The sequence below is a fragment of the Balaenoptera acutorostrata genome, chromosome X (assembly GCF_949987535.1).
Source record: "Balaenoptera acutorostrata chromosome X, mBalAcu1.1, whole genome shotgun sequence".
Lineage (NCBI taxonomy): Eukaryota > Metazoa > Chordata > Mammalia > Artiodactyla > Balaenopteridae > Balaenoptera > Balaenoptera acutorostrata.
This window is the reverse complement of record NC_080085.1, coordinates 54,223,023-54,246,149: the sequence shown is the minus strand read 5'-3', so window position 1 is coordinate 54,246,149 and position 23,127 is coordinate 54,223,023. Positions and strand designations below refer to the sequence as shown.

Sequence of the window (23,127 nt, the reverse complement as noted above, 5' to 3'; positions counted from 1 at the left end):
AATACATAAAACAGAACATAACACACAAAAAAATAATATTTTTAATGTGAGTAAAATGGTAAATATATATCCACAATAAAATAATTGATTAATTATAAAAGGGAATGCTATGAAGAGCTTCACACTTATAAATATGACAATTTAGAGAAAATTGACCTTCAAAACCTACAAACTACTAAAACTTTAATAAAGATGAAGTATCTGATATGAATAGTTCTATACCCATTAAAGAACTGCAATTCATTATGTAAAAGCTCCCCTCCCCCCAAAATCTCGAGGCCCAGATGGTTTCACTGGAGAATTCTACCAAACATTTAAAGAATTAACACCAATTTTATGGATTTACACAATCTCTTCCAGAAACAGAAGAAAAGAGTAGACTTCTAAACTCATTTTGTGAGGTCAGTATTACACTGATACCAAAATCAAAGAGAGAAGAAAAAGAAAAAGAAAAGAAATCTACACACCAATATTTCTCATCAATTTAAACATAAAATTTCTTGCCAAAGCATTAGCAAACCTAATCCCACAATGCATTACAAAAAATTATACACCATTACCAAGTGGAATTTATTCCAAGGATGAAAGGCTGATTCAACATTTCAAAATCAATGAGCATAATCCACCATAGGAACAGGTTAAAGAGGAAAACTTACATGACCACATCTATTGATGCAGTAAAAGCATTTAACAAAATCCAACATCCATTCCTGATATAAACTCTCAGTGAAATATGAATAGAAGGGAATTTCGTGAACCTAGGTTTTTGTCTATAAAACAATGGGCATCTATAAAAAACCTACAGTTAACATCATACCTAATGATGAAAGACTAAATGCTTCCCCCCAAGACTGGGAAAAAGCAAAGACGTCCTCTCTCACCACTCTTATTCAATATATTTCTGGAATTTCTAGCCACTGCAGAAGGCAAGGAAAGGAAATAAGCCATTCAGATTGGAAAGGAAGAAACAAAGCTGTCCCTATTTGCAGATGACATGATTGACTACATAGAAATTCCCAAGGAATATACAAAAACAAAAACAGTGGAACTAGTGAAGTCAGCACTGTGGCAAGATATAAAATCAATATACACACACAAAAAAAAATCAAATTTCTACATGAACACATGGAAACTGAAATCAAAACCCAATGTAATTTATAATTTATCCAAAGAAATTCAAAAACATAGGTATACACTTAACAAAATATGTACATGATACATATGCTGAAAACTACAAAATGTGATGAAAGAAATTAAGGACTTAAATAAATGTAAAAACATACCATGTTCAGAGAAAGACAAATATCATATGATATTGCTTATATGTCGAATCTAAAAAAAGGGTACAAATGAACTTATCTACAAAATAGAAATAGAGTTACAGATGTAGAAAACAAACTTTTGGTTACCAGGAAGGAAAGTGGGGGGAGATGAGGGATAAATTGGGAGATTGGGATTGACATATACACACTACTATATATAAAACAGATAACTAATAATAACCTACTGTATAGCACAGGGAACTCTACTCAAGACTCTGTAATGGCCTATATGGGAAAATAATCTTAAAAAGAGTGGATATATGTACATGTATAACTGATACACTTTGCTGTACAGCAGAAACTAACACAACATTGTAAATCGACTATACTCCAATAACAATTTAAAAAAAATACCATGTGCATGGGTTCAACACAGTAAAGCAGTCAATTCTCCTGAAATTGTTATATAGACTTAACACAGTTTCTACCAAAATCTCATTAAGTTTTTTTTTGGGTGGGGGAGACATAGGCAAGCTTATTCTAAAAGGTATATTGAAAGTCACAGGCCCTAGTATAGCTAAAGGAATCCTGACATGGAAGAGTAAAGTGGGAGTAATCACTTTAGGGTTAGGGTTAGGGTTAGTGTTAGGGTTAGGGTTAGGGTAATCACTTTACTCAATAAGGCCTATGATATTACTAGAGTGATAAAGACCTGTGCACAGATGTTCATAGAAGCCTTATTCTTAATAGCCAAATACTACATACAATCCAGATGTCCTTCACTGGGTCAATGGTTAAAAAAATCATGGTACATACATACCACAAAAACAAAAACTTGATACAGGCAACAACTTGGATGAGTCCCAAGGGCATGCTGGATGAAAAAAAGCTACTTTCAAAAGTTATGGTTTCGGGACTTCCCTAGTGGTGCAGTGGTTAAGAATCCACCTGCCAATGCAGGGGACACAGGTTCGATCCCCGGTCTGGGAAGAGCCCACATGCCGCAGAGCAACTAAGCCTGTGCACCTCAACTACTGAGCCTGTTCTCTAGAGCCCGTGAGCCACAGCTACCAAGCTCATGTGCCACAACTACTGAAGCTTGCGCCTAGAGCCTGTGCTCCGCAATGAGAGATGCCACCTCAATGAGAAGCCCGTGCACCGCAATGAAGGGTAGCCCCAGCTCACTGCAACTAGAGAAAGCCTGTGTGCAGCAACGAAGACCCAACACAGCCAAAAATAAATAATTTTTTTAAAAAAAGTCAAATAGGGGCATGGAAAATATTTTTTTAAGAAAAGTATGGTTTCATTTATATAATTTTGAAATGCCCAAATTATAGAAATGGAAAAGAGATTAGATGTTGCCAGGGGTTAGGGACCAAGGAGGGAGAGTGAGAAAGGAGTGGATATGGCTATAAAAAGGAAATCTGAGGTATCCTTATTGTGATAGAACTATTCTGTATATTGTCTGTGGTGGTATATGCAAGAGCCTACTATGTGATAAAATTGTACAGAAGTAAACACACACACACACACACACACACACACACACACACATGACTACAGGTAAACCTTGGGAAATCTGAATAAGATAGGTGGATTGTATCAATGTCAATATCCTACTTGTGGCACTGCATTGTCTTGCAAAATTCTACTACTGGAGGAAATAGTAAAGTCTACAGGGGATCTCTGTATTATTTTTACAACTGTATGTTAATATACAATTATCTCCAAAATTTGCTATTAAAAAATCCTACTAATCTTTTTTTTTTCAAGAATAATACTGCATCATAATAGCTTGTTTATTGGCTGCTAATCAGGTTTGCATGAAACCTCATAATAAACAACTACAGGCCACTGGCTCAAACTGAGGTGAAGCAGATATGCTTTTTGATGTTTCTGATAGTCAGAGTCATTGATCACACTGAGACACACTTGACACTTTCCTAAGAAGTCATCTGACCTCCTGTGAACTACCTGGTGCTGTTAATGTGTAAGCAGGCTGCATGACCACTTCATGAGTGTGGTAGACAAGACTTGGGAAGTGACTGGATAGATACCAGCTTGAAATAAATAGTTGAAGGAGCTGAGCTGTTTTCACTGAGATAAGGTGACATGAAGGATAAGATACCTGGGTTCAGATCCCTAGGGGGCTGTTTTGGGGCAAAGAAAGTAACTGTGTTCTCTGAGGTCCTAAGGGTAAATGAAGATCGGATCAGCAGTTGACCTCAGGGATGCTTTATAGATGCAGATATAGGCTTAGCAGAAAGAAGGACTAACTGAGCTGTCCAATAATGAGATGTGTTACTTCTGGATGTAGAGAGTGTCCTATTATTGGAAGCATTTAAGCAGAAGTCATTGAACATCTCTCAGAAATGTGGAAATTTCCTTTCAATGTGCAGATTCTAACACCAAAGTAATCATGTAAAACAGGGCTGCCAGTGCTTTATCCCAACACATCTCTCATTCCCTCACTGGCTTTTCTTTTTTCCTGACTGGAACCTTCTCTTCCTTGATGACTGGAAGGGAAAGAAAGGGACTTTGAGGTCTTGGGATCAATGTTCTATATAGACTGGAATCTCTTTGCAGGAAAATTCAAGTTACTATTGGTTTTGGTGGATGTAGGGACATAGAACCCTGCAGTAACCCCCCAGACTAATCTGGGAGATTGACAAAGACACAAGATAACCATAGGCAGCTTTTAGTTCTGGCATTTTTGCATTATGAGAAATACAGTTGTTTTCATGTCTGTTTTTCCTAATAAATTGTGAACTCTTTCAGGGATACTATATTTTACATTTCTTTGTGTTCTTCCTGCCTTTAGAACCTTACACATAGTGGCTTCTTGATAGTTTCTCCATAAAGTGTTTCTCAGACATGATCAGATGGTTTGTGATGTAGTTTGTATACCAAATGCTAGGCTGGCATTTCCTCCCAGGGAGAAGAAAGAGCTGGCTTCCACTTTCTTTTTGGGTGACATCTAAAGTAGATAATGTGACTATTTCTAAAGGTAGCTCCCTACCACTTCCTTCATTTCATGGCAACCAGAGAGCTAAAACAATACATTTAAGACCTGAGCTTTTGACAAAGTTCCTAGTGCTGGACACATGAATCTGGTTTGATGCCTTAGGTGTGAGAAGAGTGGAGAGGCTGTGGGTATTTTCTTCAAGCTGAGTCTGGTAGGTTGGTTGACTGGGGAGGCATTTATAAATGATCAGGCCTTCTAAATTTTAGAAAACCTTGTTGATATATGTACCAGCATGGAGGTCTTTGCTTCCCACCATCCTCCTCACTCTTGGGAGTGGGGGCATTGGGGTGGGGGAAGGAGAGAGCAATGTGTTGCTGGTCCTTCAAAAAAGGAAAAAGGGGGGCTTCCCTGGTGGCGCAGTGGTTGGGAGTCTGCCTGCCGATGCAGGGGACATGGGTTCGGGCCCTGGTCTGGGAGGATCCCACATGCCGCGGAGCGGCACAATTACTGAGCCTGTGCGTCTGGAGCCTGTGCTCCGCAGCAAGAGAGGCCGCGGTGGTGGGAGGCCCGCGCATCGCGATGAGGAGTGGCCCCGCTTGCCGCGACTGGAGAAAGCCCTCGCGCAGAAACGAGGACCCAACACAGCCATAAATAACTAAATAAATAAATAAAAATTAAAAAAAAAAAAAGGAAAAAGGAAATCCAGAGTGGCTAAGTAGGGAGAGAAAAAGAAGAGGCCTGGGCCAGAGGAAAGTGTGCTAAGGGAGAACAGGCCTTCTCAGGTCCCTTGATGAAAGGATGAGAACACTCACAGCACAGGAGTCTGGCCTTGTAGCCCATATGAATGGTGGGGAGGGGTACCCTAGGACACACTAGGAGCCTGAGTCCTGGCCCAGCCAGACACCTGCCTGACAGTCCTTCCAGGACTTCCCCGAGGATGGTCCTCCTCTCACTGGGATCTCTCCCAGTATGGCATTAGTAAGATAATACGGCCCTGGGAGGGAGGGTGGAGGGTAAATTAAAATTAGCCCTCTGGACCTGTTCAGCCAGCCTTTAGGCGGTGTTGTTAACAGTGGAAACTGAGAGCCCTGCCTGCACCAGCCCCCAGGGCAGTAGGGGGCTCCCCTTGGAGGGGCCACCAGGGCCCAATGCTTCGCAGAGGGGTAGGGGCAGCCCGGTGAGTACCTGGAGCCTAGGACGCGATGATGCTGTCAGGGACGAGTGAACCCTAAGGGCTGCCAGCCAGTGGACCTATGATCACCACCCTTAGTAGTCTGTTTCCACTGGGTCTGGTTTCTGGGGGTGCTTGGGAGGTTAGTGGGGAAACCTTCCCGCAGAGGGAAGGATGGTTTCCTGCCTCATCTGTCCCAGGAAACTGTGTCTGTCTAGGCTCTGGGGTTCAAATGGGCCTACTTCTTGAAGGAAATTGCTGCGGTTATGCAATACAGGGAGGGTGAAGTTTTGTCTTTGTGTCCCTGTGTAGTATTTGTGAGTCTGTGTGTGGATGCAGCAGGGTGGGCTCAGGGCAGAAGGGCAGAGCTCCTCAGTGTGTGGGGGGGGGCGGGGAAGATGAGTACTAAAAATAGTCTACTAATGCCTGGCAGACTATTCTAGGGTCCACTGAAACCAGCCACTCTCCCATAGGAGTTCTTAACCTAGATTCACAGACCCCCCCCCCAAGAGGGCCTTAGATAGAATTCAAAGGGTCCAAAAATACAGATGGGGCAAACAATCACCTTTATATCCCCCTAATCTCTAACTGAAATTTACCATTTCCTTCAAGGATGAATGCAGGCAGCAAATGGCAATAGTATTACTAGTTCCTGTAACTTGGTCACCAGAAGAAATCATAGATATTCCCTATCATATTACAGTTGTGGCAGAGATCTGGAAATGTCATTTATGCTCATAATCACTTAGAAATTATTAGTAGATCTTGTTATTTAACGTGTTAGTAAAGAACTTCTATTACTATATCATGCAGTTTTAAAAATATTTTGATAGCTGTATTTCAATATAATTGGTTTCCTTTAATTCTATATATTTTATATATTAAAAATCATTCTGAGAGGGGACCAGAGACTTAGCCAAATTGTCACAGGGGCCAATGCCACCAAAAAAGGGTTTAAAACCCCTGCACTTTGGGGATCAGGACGAGGATCCTTGCACAGAATGGTCACACATAGAAACTCAGATTAATAAACCACAGTATGGTGAGATTAAACAAAAGATGAGTTAGGTTTTCTTATCCTATCTAATGAGATAAGGCACAATTCACTCAAGTGCCCAAGGTAGCTGGGGTCATGCCTTGTTCTCCCTCTGGAGGCTCATAATATGGGCCCTGCTGTGGGTTCATAGTATGACCTTGGTGAGAGCTTCAGCATTTCCCTTCACACTCCCTTTCCTCTTCATTTCTCTGAACACCACTGCCCCAAATAAAATAGTAAGGAGAGAATCCCTACTGGCTGTCAGAAGAAATGATTTGTAAAGCAACCTTCTATGATTGAGATCCTGGAATCCAGTATGACCCTCAAACCTGAGGATCCTGAGAGCTACAATATGACTGCTTGAGGCAAGGGGGAGGGGTATGTGTTTATTTTTCAGGTGGCAGTAGAAAGAACAGGATGGGGAATAAGGAAACCTGGATTCTATTTCTGGCTCTGCTATTGCCCTGATGTAAGGCACCTGGCAAATCCCTTACCCTATTGGACTTCAGTTTCCTCATCCACAAAATGGGAATAATATTACCTATTCCACTACGTGAAATAGCTCTGAAAAGCACACGATTATAGATGTGTTCTGAGTTCTTGCTAATAAGACAACTGTCAATAACAGCCATGTGACCTTAGGAAAAAGTCTCTGCTCTCCTCTAAGCCTTGGTTTTCCCATCTCTAAATTGAGGAGATTAAAGTAAATAATTTATTATGTGCATTCCATCTCTGAAGTTATAGAGCTTTAACTTCAGGAGGGAGCAACAACCATAGAAATTAGAGACCTAAGTAATAATAAAAATCATAGTGAAAATAGTTACTGAGTACTACATACAGGTGGTATTCTAAACATTTAAGATGTATTGATATTAACTCATTTAATCCTAACAATAACCCTCTGAGGCAGATACTAGTATCATACTATCTTTACAGATGAAGAAATAGGCACAGAGAGATTAAATGATCTGCCATAGATCACACAACTACTAATTGGTAGAGTTGAGATTGAAGCAGAATCCTAGACCATGTTTTACTACTTCCATATATGGCTTCCCAATCTGCACTGGGGGCAAAACAGACCTATATAGAAGGACTTATGATATAGTGTGATGACTGCTATAGTACTATTAAGAGCAAAGACTCAAGGAACTAACCCATCAGAAGGACTTACATGTGACAGAAGGAAGCATGATGTATATCAACAGCCATCATTTCTCTTCCCTTATCAATGGATCTTGGGGTATAAGTAGAGGAGTGGTAGGAAATGAGGCTGGAGATATTGGCCAAGGTTTTCTCATGAAGGACCTGTGAGCCTGGGAAGGCATCTGGGCTATACTCTGAAAGAAAAGGGAGTGATTAAAAGGTTTAAAATATAAGATTGGCAGAGAGAAGATTTGTACTTTTAAATGATCACTTTAGCCAAAATGTGGAGAAATTATTGAAAAGATAAACTAGCTAGGAGACTACTACAACAGTTGATGCAAAAGATGATGGGGGTCTGGATAAAGCACTGGCAATCGGGTTGCCTATAGAGGCCTCTAGGAAGTAAAATCCTAGATTTGATGACCAATTAGATGCGAGTGGAACAATGAGATAAGAGGGCTGACATTAGTCTTGGGCATTTGGTTTGGTTGACCAGTTGGATGATGAGGAACTGAGATGTGGATCTAGTTTGGTGATGGTGATAGTAGTAGTGGTGGTGTGATACTGCTGACTTTTTGAAGTACCTGAAAGAACTCAGTGAATACATACCTTTTGCTGAAGAGAGAGCTGGGGGACTTGGAGTGGTAGGCTTGAAATCATCCTGATAAAGGTGAGAGCTACAGCTCTAGAACAAGGGGAACAAAACTATTTCAGGGGAGAAAAATCAGAAGAGTGTGCTGGCCAGGAAGCCAAGGGAAGACTACATAGGAGGAAGTGGTCAGTGGAGACAGATGTCCCAGAAAAGTCAGAAAAGGAAAGAGCTGAGAAACAGCCAGTAGTTTTAACCACAAGGATGAGTTTTAAAGAAATATCTCAGTGTGTGATTGAGGGTGGGTGGAGACAGACTGCAGAGGGTGGAAATGGAGGTGAGGAAATGGATGGTAGACAACTTTTTGGAGATGTTTGGTGAAAAAGAGAGAGAAGAAAATAAAGGTAGCTAGAGTAGGACAAAGGACCACAGAAGTCTTTTGTTTCCAAAGATGATTGAGGGGGAGGAGCCAGTGGAGAGGTTGAAGGCACAGAAGAAGCTCACCTTTGAAGATCTAGTATATGGTAGCTTTCTTTCTCTTAACAGCCCCATGAGGCAGGGACTATCATTTCTGTCTTATAAACGAGGAAACTGAATGAGTGTAATCTCAGATATCAACATTATTCTATTTTAAAATCACGCTATGGAAATATCACCTGCATTCTGTCATTTGTCAGATTTACAGTACCTTTTTTTTTCTTTAAATTTTAGCATTAAATAAAAATAAAATTGGGAGCACTGAAAAAAAAAAAGGAGGGAAGAGACTTTCCCAAAGCTTACTCAGATAGGAAATGAGGGTGCTGAGTTACAAACTTAGGTCTGCCTGATTTCTAAAATTATCTTCTTATAATTGCACCTCAAAAGTGAATAAATAAAAGACCATATATGGAGTTGATGCTGACTTGTGGCAGGGGGGCTAAAGTTGAGGGAGGCCCCACCCACCCACCTCACAATTTATTCTATGAGGTGTGTATTTGAGGCCCCAGGCTAACAAAGAGGGGTGGAGGTGGACAATGAATAAAAGGAGGTTTGAAGCCCTGAGCCCAGGGCTGCAGGGTATGGGATAAGAGGGAGACTCAACTTCTGAAAACCCTACCAGCTTACCCTGATGACATTACCAACTGAGGTGGGTGACTTTGATTTTGGAGCATTAGGAACAGGACTAGAAATGCCAAGGGTTTAGGATGAGTCAGCCATTAGGCCATGGGTGATTTTGCAGGGCCTGGGGATAATGAGGAGAGAAGAGTTGAGGGTTGAGGCAAGGCTCCAGGCTGGGTGGAACAGAGAGGATGGGAAAAGGCTCGACTCAGAGAGATTGCGAAACCATAGTTTCCAAAGAGATGCTGGCAATCAAAGGGATTCCTGGATTGAAATGGTCCTGGTGGAAAAACCAGTTGTCAACAGAGAGGAGGACTTGTCCTGGAAACCTCAACTATTTCCTACTATCTCTTTGACTATGTTTTACTTGAAGTCACCTTTTACTTTTACTTGTAATGTCACCTCTTTATTTAATCAGTGAATGCCATTCAACATCCATTTCCTGAGCAACCCTGTTGCCTGAAGCATGGGGCCTGAGTCTGAGGGGAGGTCACATATGAGGGGCTGTGAAGAGGCTGAATCTCATCTAAAAGATTGAGAGGTAGAGTTGAGGGCCTGCCCCATGAGACTGATGTCAGAATGCTCAGGGATGACAGCTTGACACCACAAAACACCATTCTGTTGGCCTAGCAACTACCAGACCAGAACCACCTCATTAGTCCACACATTCTGAACCAAGGAAGATGTATCTACCAACACCCCGGTCATGATGTAGGCTCTACTGGGAGTGGAGGAATAATAAGATGGAGACAGGAGTCCTCATCCTGGAGTTTACACACTGATGAAGCACAGATAAGTGGAAATGTGATGTGAAAGTTCATAGCTAAAGCATAGTAGTAATCCTTTGGAATCCCTGAGCAGAGGAGGAGGAGATTAGGGAAGGTTTCCCAGAAGTAGGAGTTTGAAGGGAAGACAGAAGAGCATATGCAAAGGCACCAGGCTATGAAATGGCCTGAACTATTTTGGCAGCCATCTCTGGGGTCTGAAATAAGATGGAGTAGGAGTTAGAAGCAGGGGACCCATGAGTGAAGAGCCTGATGTGAAAGATGGGGGGCAAGCATCCAGGCTTTTGATGGGAGCCCTCAGTCTCTGCTGTTTTTGTCATCCACAGATCTGGCATATCCTCCTGCTCATAATGAGAATAGTTCTGCTCCAATTAGCCAAGGTGAACCTCATGGACATCACCAAAATCTTCTCCCTCCTGCAGCCCGATAAGGAGGAGGAGGACACTGACACGGGGGAGAAGCAGGCTCTCAATCAAGCAGTGTACAACAACGACTCTTATACCTTGGACCAGCTTTTGCGCCAGGAGCGTTATAAACGATTCATCAACAGTAGAAGTGGCTGGGGCGTCCCTGGGACACCCTTGCGCTTGGCTGCTTCTTATGGCCACCTTAGCTGCTTACAGGTCCTCCTGGCACATGGTGCTGATGTTGACAGCTTGGACGTCAAGGCACAGACACCACTTTTTACTGCCGTCAGTCATGGCCATCTGGACTGTGTGCGTGTGCTTTTGGAAGCTGGTGCTTGTCCTGGTGGTAGCATCTACAACAACTGCTCTCCTGTGCTCACAGCTGCCCGTGATGGTGCTGTTGCCATCCTGCAGGAGCTCCTGGGTCATGGTGCAGAGGCCAACGTCAAGGCAAAACTACCAGTCTGGGCATCAAACATAGCTTCATGTTCTGGCCCCCTCTATTTGGCTGCAGTCTACGGTCACCTTGATTGTTTCCGCCTGCTTTTGCTCCATGGGGCAGACCCTGATTACAACTGTACTGACCAGCACCTACTGACTCGAGTCCCACGGCCCTGCACCCTCCTCGAAATCTGCCTGCACCATAATTGTGAGCCAGAGTACATCCGGCTGTTAATTGATTTTGGTGCTAACATCTACCTTCCATCTCTCTCCCTGGATCTGAACTCACAATATGATAAAGGCACTGCATTGCTGCTACAGGCCCGAGGTGAGTGTCAGGCAGACCAGCTCTAATAGGTCTCCTGGCTTGGAGGGCCGAGGGCCCCAAATCACCCCCCAAGCTAATCCTTCTGGGATGAGTTGGAGAAAACACCATCTTCTTCCCTCTCCTGGGGCCCCAGTAGAGAAGAGGTTACAGATTCCTTTTTAGGGAAGGGATCACTAAGATGATGTAGGGGATAGCACTAGCCCAGTTTCTCCTTCTGGCATTGCCCATGACTGTTTTGTGGCCTTGAACATGCCCTCTCTAGGCCTCAGTGTGTCCCCATTGGTACCATGCATTGAGGGCAGGGAGGGGACATTTCTTAGAAGGGAGAGAGCAATTAGGGCTGCAGTAGCCAGGGCAGGATGGATGTAAGCTTGGGTGGGAGAACTACACTGAGAATTGCTTCTCATGACCTGTTTTTCCTTCCTGTAGCCACTCCACGGTCACTACTATCACAGGCTCGTTTAGTTATCCGCAGAGCCCTGCGCCACACCAGCCAGCCACAAGCCATCGACCAGCTGGATATTCCCCCTGTGTTGATTAGCTATCTTAAACACCAACTGTAACCTTGCAGCCTGCCCAGAAACACACAATGCCTCCAAAAAACCACCTGGGGACCCAGGTAGCTTGAGGGCACTACAGCTCTACCCACTCGCCTGAAGCTGCTCTCCTGTATTACCCTCCACAATAAAATCCTCAACAAAATAAATCCTGGGGGCTGTTGTGTTGGTGTGTGTGTGGGGTGGGGGGGTTCACTGGGGGAAAGGGTCTGGTTGGCCATGGGGAAGGATTAGAGTGATCTGGCATTCAACAGGCATACGAGCCTAGCCACTGAAAGAGAAAACTAACCCAGTGGCCTATACATCCCCACCAAGATCCTTGAGAGAATTTGGAGCTGTAATGTCTTAGAAGCAAGGTCCTGAAGAATTCAGGTAAGTATAAGGGTAGCATCACCTTGCTCAGCCCTGTATCTCCATTGAATCTCTGGCTGCTATTGTTACCAAACCAAACTTGGGTCCACAGCCAATCTACTGACACCAGGTTGTGGTGAAGTAAAGGGGCTTCACCCTTTTCAGGGGCTGTTGCCCAATACCCTATTTGAGTCAAGTGACCAAGGAGTCTCCCATTCACTCACCTTGAATCATAGGCTGCAATTACATTAGTCTATTTTATAGTCAAGATCTAACTAGGAAAACAAACTACCAAATATTTGTCACAACGAATTTAACACAGAGAAGAAATTGGTTACATAGGTGATAGGCAGAGAATCTAAGAAGGACAGGAAGTTAACCCAGAGTTTAGTGACAGCAGGAGGCCAACATCACCCTTAGGTTGGAGGGGTGAGGGAGGAAGTATGTCCAGACTCTAGGGACAGGGGTCACCTGATAGAAAGTAGAATCACAGGCTTATCATGGGTATCCAAACAAGAGAAAAGGAAGAAATACCCTCTCCTTTCCCTCATTCTTGTCCTTCAATCTGCTTTCAATGTCTGTCTCACTGAGGGAAACTAGAAGTCAACTAATATGAGAGCCTGGGAAACACAGCCTGCAGTGGTTAGTCTTCCTAACTGGTCCAGGCAACCAGGGCCTGGACCAGCACAGATAACCACCCAAATCCAGATCCAGGCACCTTCAATTTTGCTAAATCTTCATCTTTCCACGGTACCTTCTTTTATATCTCCTGCACCACTATGGGTGAGGATGTGGATGAGCAGTGAAAAAGACACAAGGTGAAGGGGTAGAGGATGCGAGCCCAGATAATCTATATATGGGGAGTACTTTAGATGTTTGGAGCTTTTCCTGGGAGCTGCCTTGACAGACCCACCCCCCACGCCCCTACATAATTATCTCCCATCATGCAGGAAGGGAGGCAGGGAATGGAGACTTGAACTGACTTGCCTCTCCCCGTTCTTACCTCTCCCACTCACCCTAGCTCCTAGTGCCTAAGAGACTTTAGGAAGGAAGGCAAGAATATTGGACATCTATCCCCATGGTCCTGCCCCACTCAGCTTCCAGACTTTCAAATGCATAAAGCATTTTGGAGAGCAGTGCAACTGTTTATCTCCAAGGGGCAAGAGAACTGAAGGACTGGACTGTAAACACAGACTTCAGGGCAGTGAGCTGCAGGTCTCTTCTACTTTTCTTTCAATCTGGGCTCCTGAAGGGTGAGTTATCTGGGATTGCACTCCTCACTCTGCTCCCCATCCCTTTAGTCAGGGTTTAGGAGATTAGGAATCAAGCTCAGCAGCTCCATCTATTTTAGGACCCCAGGAAAGTACACCCTTCAAATGGGGCCTGGCCAGAGTGGCCTCCCTTGTGCCATCTGGAACACCGATTCTCTGGTTGACCCTTGAAAGCACGTAGATACTCTGGGCATATCAAAAGAATTGCATTTGATGAGGATGTAGGAGCATACCAAATTCTAGGCAGAGAGGAAGAGCTGAAACTCTTTGCCCCATTTCCCAGATGAGCAGACTGAGAAACTTTCAAAGTTAAGTGCCCATGTTATTGGCAGCTCAGCTCTCCAGACCTCTCTGAGCTGTTGTTCTTCCAGTTGCCTGTGCTGCTGTGGGCAGAAACAACTTTAAGGTCTGATGCCTTGGTTTCTTCCCCATCCAGACAACAGGCCTGGAGTAAAAAGGGATCATCTCAAATTCTGATGATGAATCTTCTGAGGCAAATTTCCCTAGGAGGTGTGAGGAGGAGGTTCCTGGAATGAAATGTCACCCTTGGCCTTTAGTCTCTTGTTGGCATTGCCCTCAGATAATAACCTAGCCTCCCCCCACCCTCCATTACAACCACCAGTTTCCAGGTAATTTGTTTTCCCAGTTAGATCTTGACTATAAACTGAACAAGTGGGAATAAAGCTTCCAAGAAAGCTGAATCTTAACCCTTCTCTCCCTCTCTCCCTGTCTCCTCCTAACTTCCCTTTTTTCCTTCTTTCTTCTCTCCCTCTCCCCTTCCCTCCCTCCCTTCCTGGAATTGCCATTAGCCTAGGGCTGGCTCTGCTCTGCACATGCCACTGACCAGTCTGCATTCTTTCCTGCAATGGGAAAATTCTTTCGCTTTATTCGGAAAGAAGAAGTAGTGTTTGATCTTGGCCTTGAAGGGTGTAAAGTGTTTTAATTAGTAGAGAGGAAAGAAAAAGTATTAGTGGAGGGAACTCAGTGAGCAAAGACATAGAAGTGGGAAAAAGCAGGGCAGTTTGGGTAACCAATTTAGTCTGGTTCGAGTTCAATGTGTTTCAACAAGAGCTCGGCTGGGGACTAGAGTGGAGATGGCTCTGAATATCCTGGTCTTTCGGACTTGAAGATTTCAATCCTTAGAATGGGGCATGCATAGTCATAGGAATGACTTACTGAATGTATAGAGAACATGTTCCCTGATTTCCCAGGGCAAATCTGGTATAATTACATTTTTTACTGAAATATAACTGACATACAACATTATATTACTTCCAAGTGTACAACGTAAGAATTCAATATTTGTGTATATTGTGAAATAATCACAACAAATCTAGTTAACATCTATCACCACACAGTTACAATTTTTTTCTTGTGATGAGAACTTTTTTTTTTTTTGTGATGAGAACTTTTAAGATCTATTCTCTTAGCAACTTTCAGATAGGCAATACAGTATTATTAACTATATTCACCATGTTGTACATTACATCCCCATGACTTATTTATTTTATAACTGGAAGTTTGTCCCTTTTGACACCCTTCACCCATTTTGTCCACCCCCAACCCCTGCCTCTGGCAACCACCAATCTGTTCTCTGTGTGTATAAGCTCGCTTTTTTTTTTAAATTTTAGATTCTACATATAAGTGAAATCATATAGTATTTGTCTTTCTCTGAATTATTCACTTAGCATAATGCCCTCCAGGTCAATCCATATTGTTGCAAATGACAAGATTTCATTATTTTCTATGGCAAAGTAATATTCCAGTGTGTGTGTGTGCGTGTGCACGTGTGTGTGTGCGCACGTGTATCACATTTTCTTTACCCATTCATCCATTCTTGAACACTTGGGTTGCTTCCATGTCTTGGCTATTGTAAATAATGCTGCAGTGAACATGGGGGTGCACATATCTAGTGTCTTTGTTTTCTTTGGATAAATATACATAAGCAGGATTGCTTAATCATATGGTAGTTCTATTTTTAATTTTGAGGCACCTCCATACTTTTTTACATAGTGGCTGCATCAATTTACATTCCCATGAGCTGTTCACAAGGGTTCCATTTGTTCCACATCCTTGCCAGCATTTGATATTTCTTATCTTTTTGATAACAGCCATTTTAACAGGGGTGAGGTCATATCTCATTTTGGTTTTAATTTGCATTTCCCTGATGATTAGTGATATTGAACACCTTTCCATGTACCTGTTGCGCATCTGTATCTTCTTTGACAAAATGTCTATTCAGGTCCTCTGCCCATTTTTTAATCAGGTTGTTTGTTTTTTTGATGTTGAGTTGTATGAGTTCTTTTGATATTTTATATTAACCCCTTATAGGATATACTGTTTGCAAGTATCTCCTTCCATTTTGTAGGTTGCTTTTTCATTTTGTTGATAGTTTCCTTTGCTGTGCAGAAGCTTTTTAGTTTGATGTAGTCCCACTTGTTTATTTTTGCTTTTGGTGCCTTTGCTTTTGGTGTCAAATCCAAAAAAATCACTGCCAAGACTGAGGTCAAGGAGCTTACCACCTATGTTTTCTTCTAGGAGTTTTATGGCTTCAGGTCTTATGTTCAAGTCTTTAATCCATTTTGAGTTAATTTTTGTGTATGGTGTAAAATAGAGGTCCAGTTTCATTTTTTTGCATGTGACTGTCCGGTTTTCCCAACACTATTTATTGAAGAGACTGTCCTGTCCTCATTGTATATCTTGGCTCTTTGTCATAAATTAATTGACCATATATGCTTAGGTTTATTCTGGCAGCATTAATTTAACCACTCTCTTGTGGGCCCAGAGCATTTGACTGCTTACAAAACATTTACACATCCATTATTTCATTTACTTCTATTATAACTCTGAGGTAGGCAGAACAGTTTTTGTACAGATGTGGAAACTAAGGCCCAGAGAAGGGAAGAAAGTTGCCCAAGGTCACACAGTGGGGCAATGGTAGAGCCAGAACTAGAACCCATGAGGTTTCTTGTCTAAGACAGGGCTTTTCACAGGATACCATGTTCTACCTCATATGTGAGTGGGAGCACTGGGGAAGAGAGGGGCAAGCCTTGACTTCATTTCATAGGCCTGGGCAGTGTATATACAGGGCTCTCTCTTACTGAGAATGGTGGCAGCCCCTTAGTTGTCAGAGACCCCAACCCTTATCCCCATGATAGAATTGACACTCAGGAGTAATGCAGCAAGCAAGGAACGGTGGCAGCCCCAGGCACTGAGGATAGGCTAAAGGGTTTGGGGCAAGGCCAGAGTGAGGGTCTGGACATATGGGAGGAGCAGAGCTCTCCCTCCCCCTGCTCTATTTTTGTTGGTTATTTCCAAGCTCTAAAGAGGTTTCATTGCTCTCCTAGCCTCAGGGAAACCCTGCTCTTTCATGTTCAAGCCATCTTCTTGATGAAGATGCAAGATGAACAACCATCTGTTTCATCCTGGTACCTTCTAAGTTACAGTCACAGTCGACATTCGCTTCCAGAAACTAGTCTACTTGCTAGCTCCTACTTTGCCAGTCTCCTCCCAGCACAGGTTGCCTCCTCTCAGTAGAAAAGTGGAGCCTGGGCTGATGGCAAGGTCTGCTCAAGTGACTCCTCCAATGCCTTCACCTGCAGTTCCTTCACCTCCTTGACTCTCACAACATCATCTACCCTCCATTTTACCACCTGCTCCCTTGGCTTCACCTGGAAATGCTGGTCCTCCTTTCTAGCTAGAATTGCCTGTTTCCAGAAGAGACATTCCTGGAACCTTATGGTTTGACCCCACAGAATCTCCCATTCTTTCACACAACAAATATTTATTGAGATCTACTCTGTGCCAGGCTCTGTGTTTTAGGGACCATGTTATCTCCTACCTTCTCTTCATTTGTTTCCCTCCCCTGTCTTCACTTCCTTCCCTGTCTATCTTTGACCCTGTGTTCATTAAATCACTTCAATCTCTCACCCAGTAACACACAAACTTTGGATCAAGCCATTGTCCTCGCCTAAGCCTGGACTGATGAACACTATAGAAGAAATAATAATAATAACAAAAAGGCCTTTATCGACTTGCCCATTCTCTACAGTAACTATTTCAAACTTTGTCCAATAATAGCAAGTTTCCTTGAATCTCCCCAGTTACTGCTTTTCCTCTCACTTTGGGGACTCTGCCTTCCAGTTCCCAGAGCAGGTAGAGGTCATTAGATGTGATATCATCAACTTTCCATAACAACACATTCTATGGAATCCACACATCCTTCCCTCTTGTCTTAGTCTTTCCTCCCAGCCAAGGCCCACTCATCTGTAGGGGCTCTGGGTCCCATCCCCAACCACATCCAGGGCCTCCCACCCATCAATTATCCTGTTTCCTATATCTTCACCTTGATTGGTTTTCCCCCTCAGCATATAAACAAGCTCATATCTTTCCATCTTGTAAAAACAAACCTGAACCCAAGAGCCCCCTCTACCTACTATCTCTTTGCAAACTTCTAGAGCAAGGAAGCTGCATACATTCTCCCTTTCCTTGCAGACCAAATTCTTGACACTCCACTGCAGTCTGGCATACACCCTCACATCTGCTCCAAACTGGCCTTGCCCACATCACCAGTGACTACTCAGATCCATATCCAATGGCACCTTTTCTACTTTTATCTTGCTGTGCCTCTGGGCAGCATCTGACACATACACTCTTGGTAATATCACCTTTTATAAAACCCCTGTCTCCCCTGGCTTCTGGGAGAGTCAGCTCTCCTGGCTCTGGTCTCACCTTGCCAATCCCTCCCTCTCAGAGTTTTGAAAGCTCCTATTCCTTACTCTTCTCTTTCTCTCACACCCTTCATCACCAAGTCTGGCCAGTTCTATCTTCCAAATACATCTAGAACTCAACTACTTCTCACCACCTCAAGTGCCTCTACCCTGGTCTGAGCCACCATCTCCTCTCACCTGGATCACTGTAGGGGCCTCTGTCCTGATCTCACTGCTTCCTCCTTCCTTGCTGCTACAGCTCCCTAGACATTTCACTAAGACCATGCCGACTCCTCAGCTCAAAATATGCAAAGTTTAAAGTCTTTAAAATAATGCAAAAAGTCATATGCCATCTGCCTCCCATGTTCTCTCTGACCCCCTCTCCCACCACTTTTCTCCACAATCACTCTACTCTAGCTATACTGCCTGCCTTGTTGTTCCTCTAATATTCCAGAATGTTCCCACCTCAGGATCTTTGTACTTGTTTTTCTCTGCCGGGGATGCTTCTCCTCCAGATAGTCTCATAGTTTGCTCCCTCAGTTCCCTCAGATCCTTGCTTCACTTTCACCTTTTCAGTGAGGCCTACCCCAACTGCCCTGTTTAAAGCAGCACCAATACTCCTTCTATCCCTTTCCTGCTCTATTTTTCTTTATAACATTTATTGCCATCTGACATACTATATACTTTACTTATGTATTTTGTTCATTGTCAGCCCTCATGGAGCTTTCATTATAATGATGGGAAATAGAAAATTACAAAGTGACAATAAAAACAAATAAATAACAATAAAAATAATATACCAGGAAGTGGTAAATGCTATGGGTAAGAAAAAGAGGCCAATTAAGGGATTGGAGAGTAAAGGGACTAGGAATGGGGATTGCTATTTTATATTCAAGTATCCAGGGAAGGTTTCACTAATAAGGTGACATTTGAGAGACATTTGAAGGAAATGAGGCACAAACTATGTCAGTAACTATGTCAGAGCCCCCAGAGCATCTGGCTTTGAAGGCCAGGGGAGGTTGAGTGCAGAAGCTCCACAGAACTGGGGGAGACAGATAATCCATTCTTGGAGGGTTCACACAAGGTCTCATGCACACCAGGACCCAGGGCAAAAGCAGTGACTTCATAGGAGCCTGGGCCAGACCTACCTGTGGGTCTTGGAGGGTCTCCTCGGGAGGCAGGGGTGAGCTATGGTTCACTGTGGGGACAAGAAAACTAGAGGCAGAGGTACCAGGGAATATTCATCAGTGTGAGTTCTCCTGGGGGTTGCCATTTGGCACTAAAACCTGGCCCCACCCAACAGCCTGTTGGTTCCAGCACTGGGATGCCAGAGGCCAAAAAACCAATAGGGTGGGAACACAGCTCCACCCATCAGCAGACAGGCTGGCTAAAGACTTCCCAAGCCCAAAGCTGACTCTAGACGTGCCCCTTGACACAGCCCTGCCCACTAGAGGGCCAAGGCCCAACTCCACACACCAGTGGGCAGGCACCAGCCAATCCTGCCAAGAGCCTGCACAAACATCTAGATCAGCCTCGTGCACCAGAGGCAAACACAAGAAGCAAGAAAGCTACTATCCAGGACACTGCAGAACTGAATCTGCAAATACAGATTAGAACCTACTCTGGGAAGAGTTGGCTCCTGGCCCAAGGGTGACAAGAGGGGAGTGTACTGTTGGGATACATAGGACATACTCTACAAAGGGCCACTTCTCTAGGGTTGAGAAACATAACTAACCTTCTACACATAAATATACAAAGAGAAATCGAGACAAAATGAGATGGCAGAGGACGAGATAAAACCCCAGAAGAATAACTAACATGGAGTTACGCAATATACCCAAGAAAGAGTTCAGAGTAATGATCATAAAGATGATCCAAGAACTCGGGAGAAGAATGGATGCACAGGGGCTTCCCTGGTGGCGCAGTGGTTGAGAGTCCACCTGCCAATGCAGGGGAAACGGGTTCGAGCCCTGGTCTGGGAAGATCCCACATGCCACGGAGCAACTGGGCCCCTGAGCCACAACTACTGAGCCTGTGCATCTGGAGCCTGTGCTCCGCAGCAGGAGAGGCCGCGATAGTGAGAGGCCCACGCACCGCGATGAAGAGTGGCCCCTGCTTGCCGCAACTAGAGAAAGCCCTCGCACAGAAACAAAGACCCAACACAGCCAAAAATAAATAAATAAATTAATTTTTTAAAAAAAAGAATGGATGCACAGAGTGATAAGTTACAATATAATTTTCACAAAGAGTTAGAAAATATAAAGAACAACCAAACAAAGTTGAAGAATACAATAACTGAAATGAAAAACAAACTAGAAGAAATCAATAGCAGAATAAATGAGGCAGAAGAATGGATAAGTGAGCTGGAAGACAGAGTGGTGGAAATCACTGCTATGAAATAGAATAAAGAAGAAAGAATGGAAATAAATGAGGACACTTTCAGAGACCTCTGGGACAATGTCAAATGCACCAACATTCGCATTATAGGCGTCCCAGAAGAAGAGAGAGAAAGGGCCTGAGAAGATATCTGAAGAGATGATAGCTGAAAACTTCCCTAACATGGGAAAGGAAACAGTCAACCAAGTGCAGGAAGCACAGAGAGTCCTACATAGGATTAACCCAAGGAGGAGCCCACCAAGACACATACTAATCAAATGGACAAAAATTAAAGATAAAGAGAAAATATTAAAAGAAACAAGGGAACAGCTACAAATAACATACAAGGGAATCCCTATGAGGTTATCACCTGATTTTTCAGCAGAAGTACTGCAGGCCAGAAGGGAGTGGCACAATGTATTTAAAGTGATGAAAGGGGAAAACCTAAAACCAAGAATACTCTATGCAGCAAGGCTCTCGTTCAGATTTGACAGAGAAATCAAAAGCTTTGCAGACTAGCAAAAGCTAAAGAATTCAGCTTGACAAGAAATGCTACATTAACTTCTCTAGGAGGAAAAGAAAAGGCCAAAATTAGAAATAAGAAAATTACAAAATGGCAAAGCTCAATGGTAAAGGCAAACATACAGTAAAAGTAGGAAATCATCCAAACACAAATATATCTAAACCAGCAATTGTGAGAGGAGGAGAGTACAAATGCAGGACATTTGAAATGTATTTGAAATTAAGAGATCAGCATCTTAAAACAATCATGAATATATAGACTGCTATAACAAAACCTCAGGGTAACAGCAACCAAAAATCTACAATGGATATACACACAAAAAAGAAAAAGGAATGCAAACGCAACACTAAAGATAGTCAACAAATCATAAGAGAGGAGAACAAAAGAAGAAAGGAAGAAAAAAGACTTACAAAAAAATCCAAAACAAAGGACACAATGGCAGTAAGAACATACATATTGATAATTACCTTAAATGTAAATGGATTAAATGCTCCAACAAATGACATAGACTGGCTGAATGGATACAAAAACAAGACCCATATATATGCTGACTACAAGAGACCCACTTCAGATCTAGAGACACATACAGACTGAAAATGAGGGGATGGAAAAAGGTATTCCATGCAAATAGAAATCAAAAAAAAGCTGGAGTAGCAGTACTCATATCAGACAAAATAGACTTTAAAATAAAGACTGTTACAAGAGACAAGGAAGGACAGTACATAATGATCAAGGAATCAACCTAAAAAGAAGATATAACAATTGTAAATATATATGCACCAAACATAGGAGCACCACCATATATAAGGCAAATTCTAACAGCCATAAAAGGTGAAATCAACAGCAACACAATAATATGGGGGGACTTCAACACCCCACCTACATCAATAGACAGATATTTCAGACAGAAAATCAATAAGGAAACACAGGCCTTAAATGACACATTAGACCATATTGACTTAATTGATATTTATAGAGCATTCCATACAAAAGCAGCAGAATATACCTTCTAATAAAGTACACATGGATTCTCCAGGATAGATCACATGCTAACCCACAAAGCAAGGCTCAGTAAATTTAAGAAAATTGAAATCATATCAAGCAACTTTCCCGACCACAACGCTATGAGATTAGAAATCAACTACATGAGAAAAACTGCAAAAGACACAAAACATGTGGAGGCTAAACAATATGCTACTAAATAACCAATGGATCACTGAAGAAATCAAAGAATAATAATAAAAAAAAAATACCTAGAGACAAATGAAAACAAAAGCACAATGAACCAAAACCTACAGGACACAGCAAAAGCAGTTCTAAGAGGGAAGTTTATAGTGATACGAGCTTATATCAAGAAACAAAAAAATCTCAAATACACGACATAACCTTACATCTAAAGCAACTAGAGAAAGAAGAACAAACAAAACCCAAAGTTAGTAGATGGAAAATCATAAATATCAGAGCAAAAAATAAATGAAATAGAGACGAAGAAAACAATAGCAAAGATCAATGAAACTAAAAGCTGGTTCTTTGAGAAGATAGACAAAATTGATAAACCATTAGCCAGACTCATCAAGAAAAAAAGGGATAGGGCTCAAATCAATAAAATTAGAAATGAAAAAGGAGAAGTTACAAACAACACCACAGATATACAAAGCACCATAAAAAACTATTACAGGCAGCTATATGCCAATAAATTGGACAACCTAGAAAAAATGGACCAATTCTTAGAAAGGTACAATCTTCTAAGGCTGAACCAGGAAGAAACAGAAAATATGAACAGAACGATTACAAGTACTGAAGTTGAATCTATGATTTTAAAACTCCCAATAAACAAAACACCAGGACCAGATGACTTCACAGGCAAACTCTACCAAACATCTAGCGAAGAGTTAACGCCTATCCTTCTGAAACTGTTCCAAAAAATTGTAGGGGAAGGAACACTTCCAAACTCATTCTATGAAGCCACCATCACCCTGACACCAAAACCAGACAAAGATACCACAAGAAAAAAAATTACAGGCCAGTATCAATGATGAACACAGATGCAAAAATCCCCACAAAATACTAGCAAACCAAATGCAACAATCCATTAAAAGGATCATACACCAT

General features: G+C 42.6%; 1 protein-coding gene across 1 annotated transcript; it reads left to right on the top strand.

The window, feature by feature from the left end:
• The first annotated feature begins 5,298 nt into the window (after positions 1–5,298).
• ASB12 (ankyrin repeat and SOCS box containing 12) lies at positions 5,299–11,934 on the top strand. Its single transcript, XM_007190358.2, has 3 exons — positions 5,299–5,404; positions 10,379–11,228; positions 11,658–11,934. Exons 2-3 carry the CDS (start codon positions 10,403–10,405, stop codon positions 11,789–11,791), a joined length of 960 nt encoding a protein of 319 aa, XP_007190420.2. The 5' UTR covers positions 5,299–5,404; positions 10,379–10,402; the 3' UTR covers positions 11,792–11,934.
• The last annotated feature ends 11,193 nt before the right edge of the window (positions 11,935–23,127 follow it).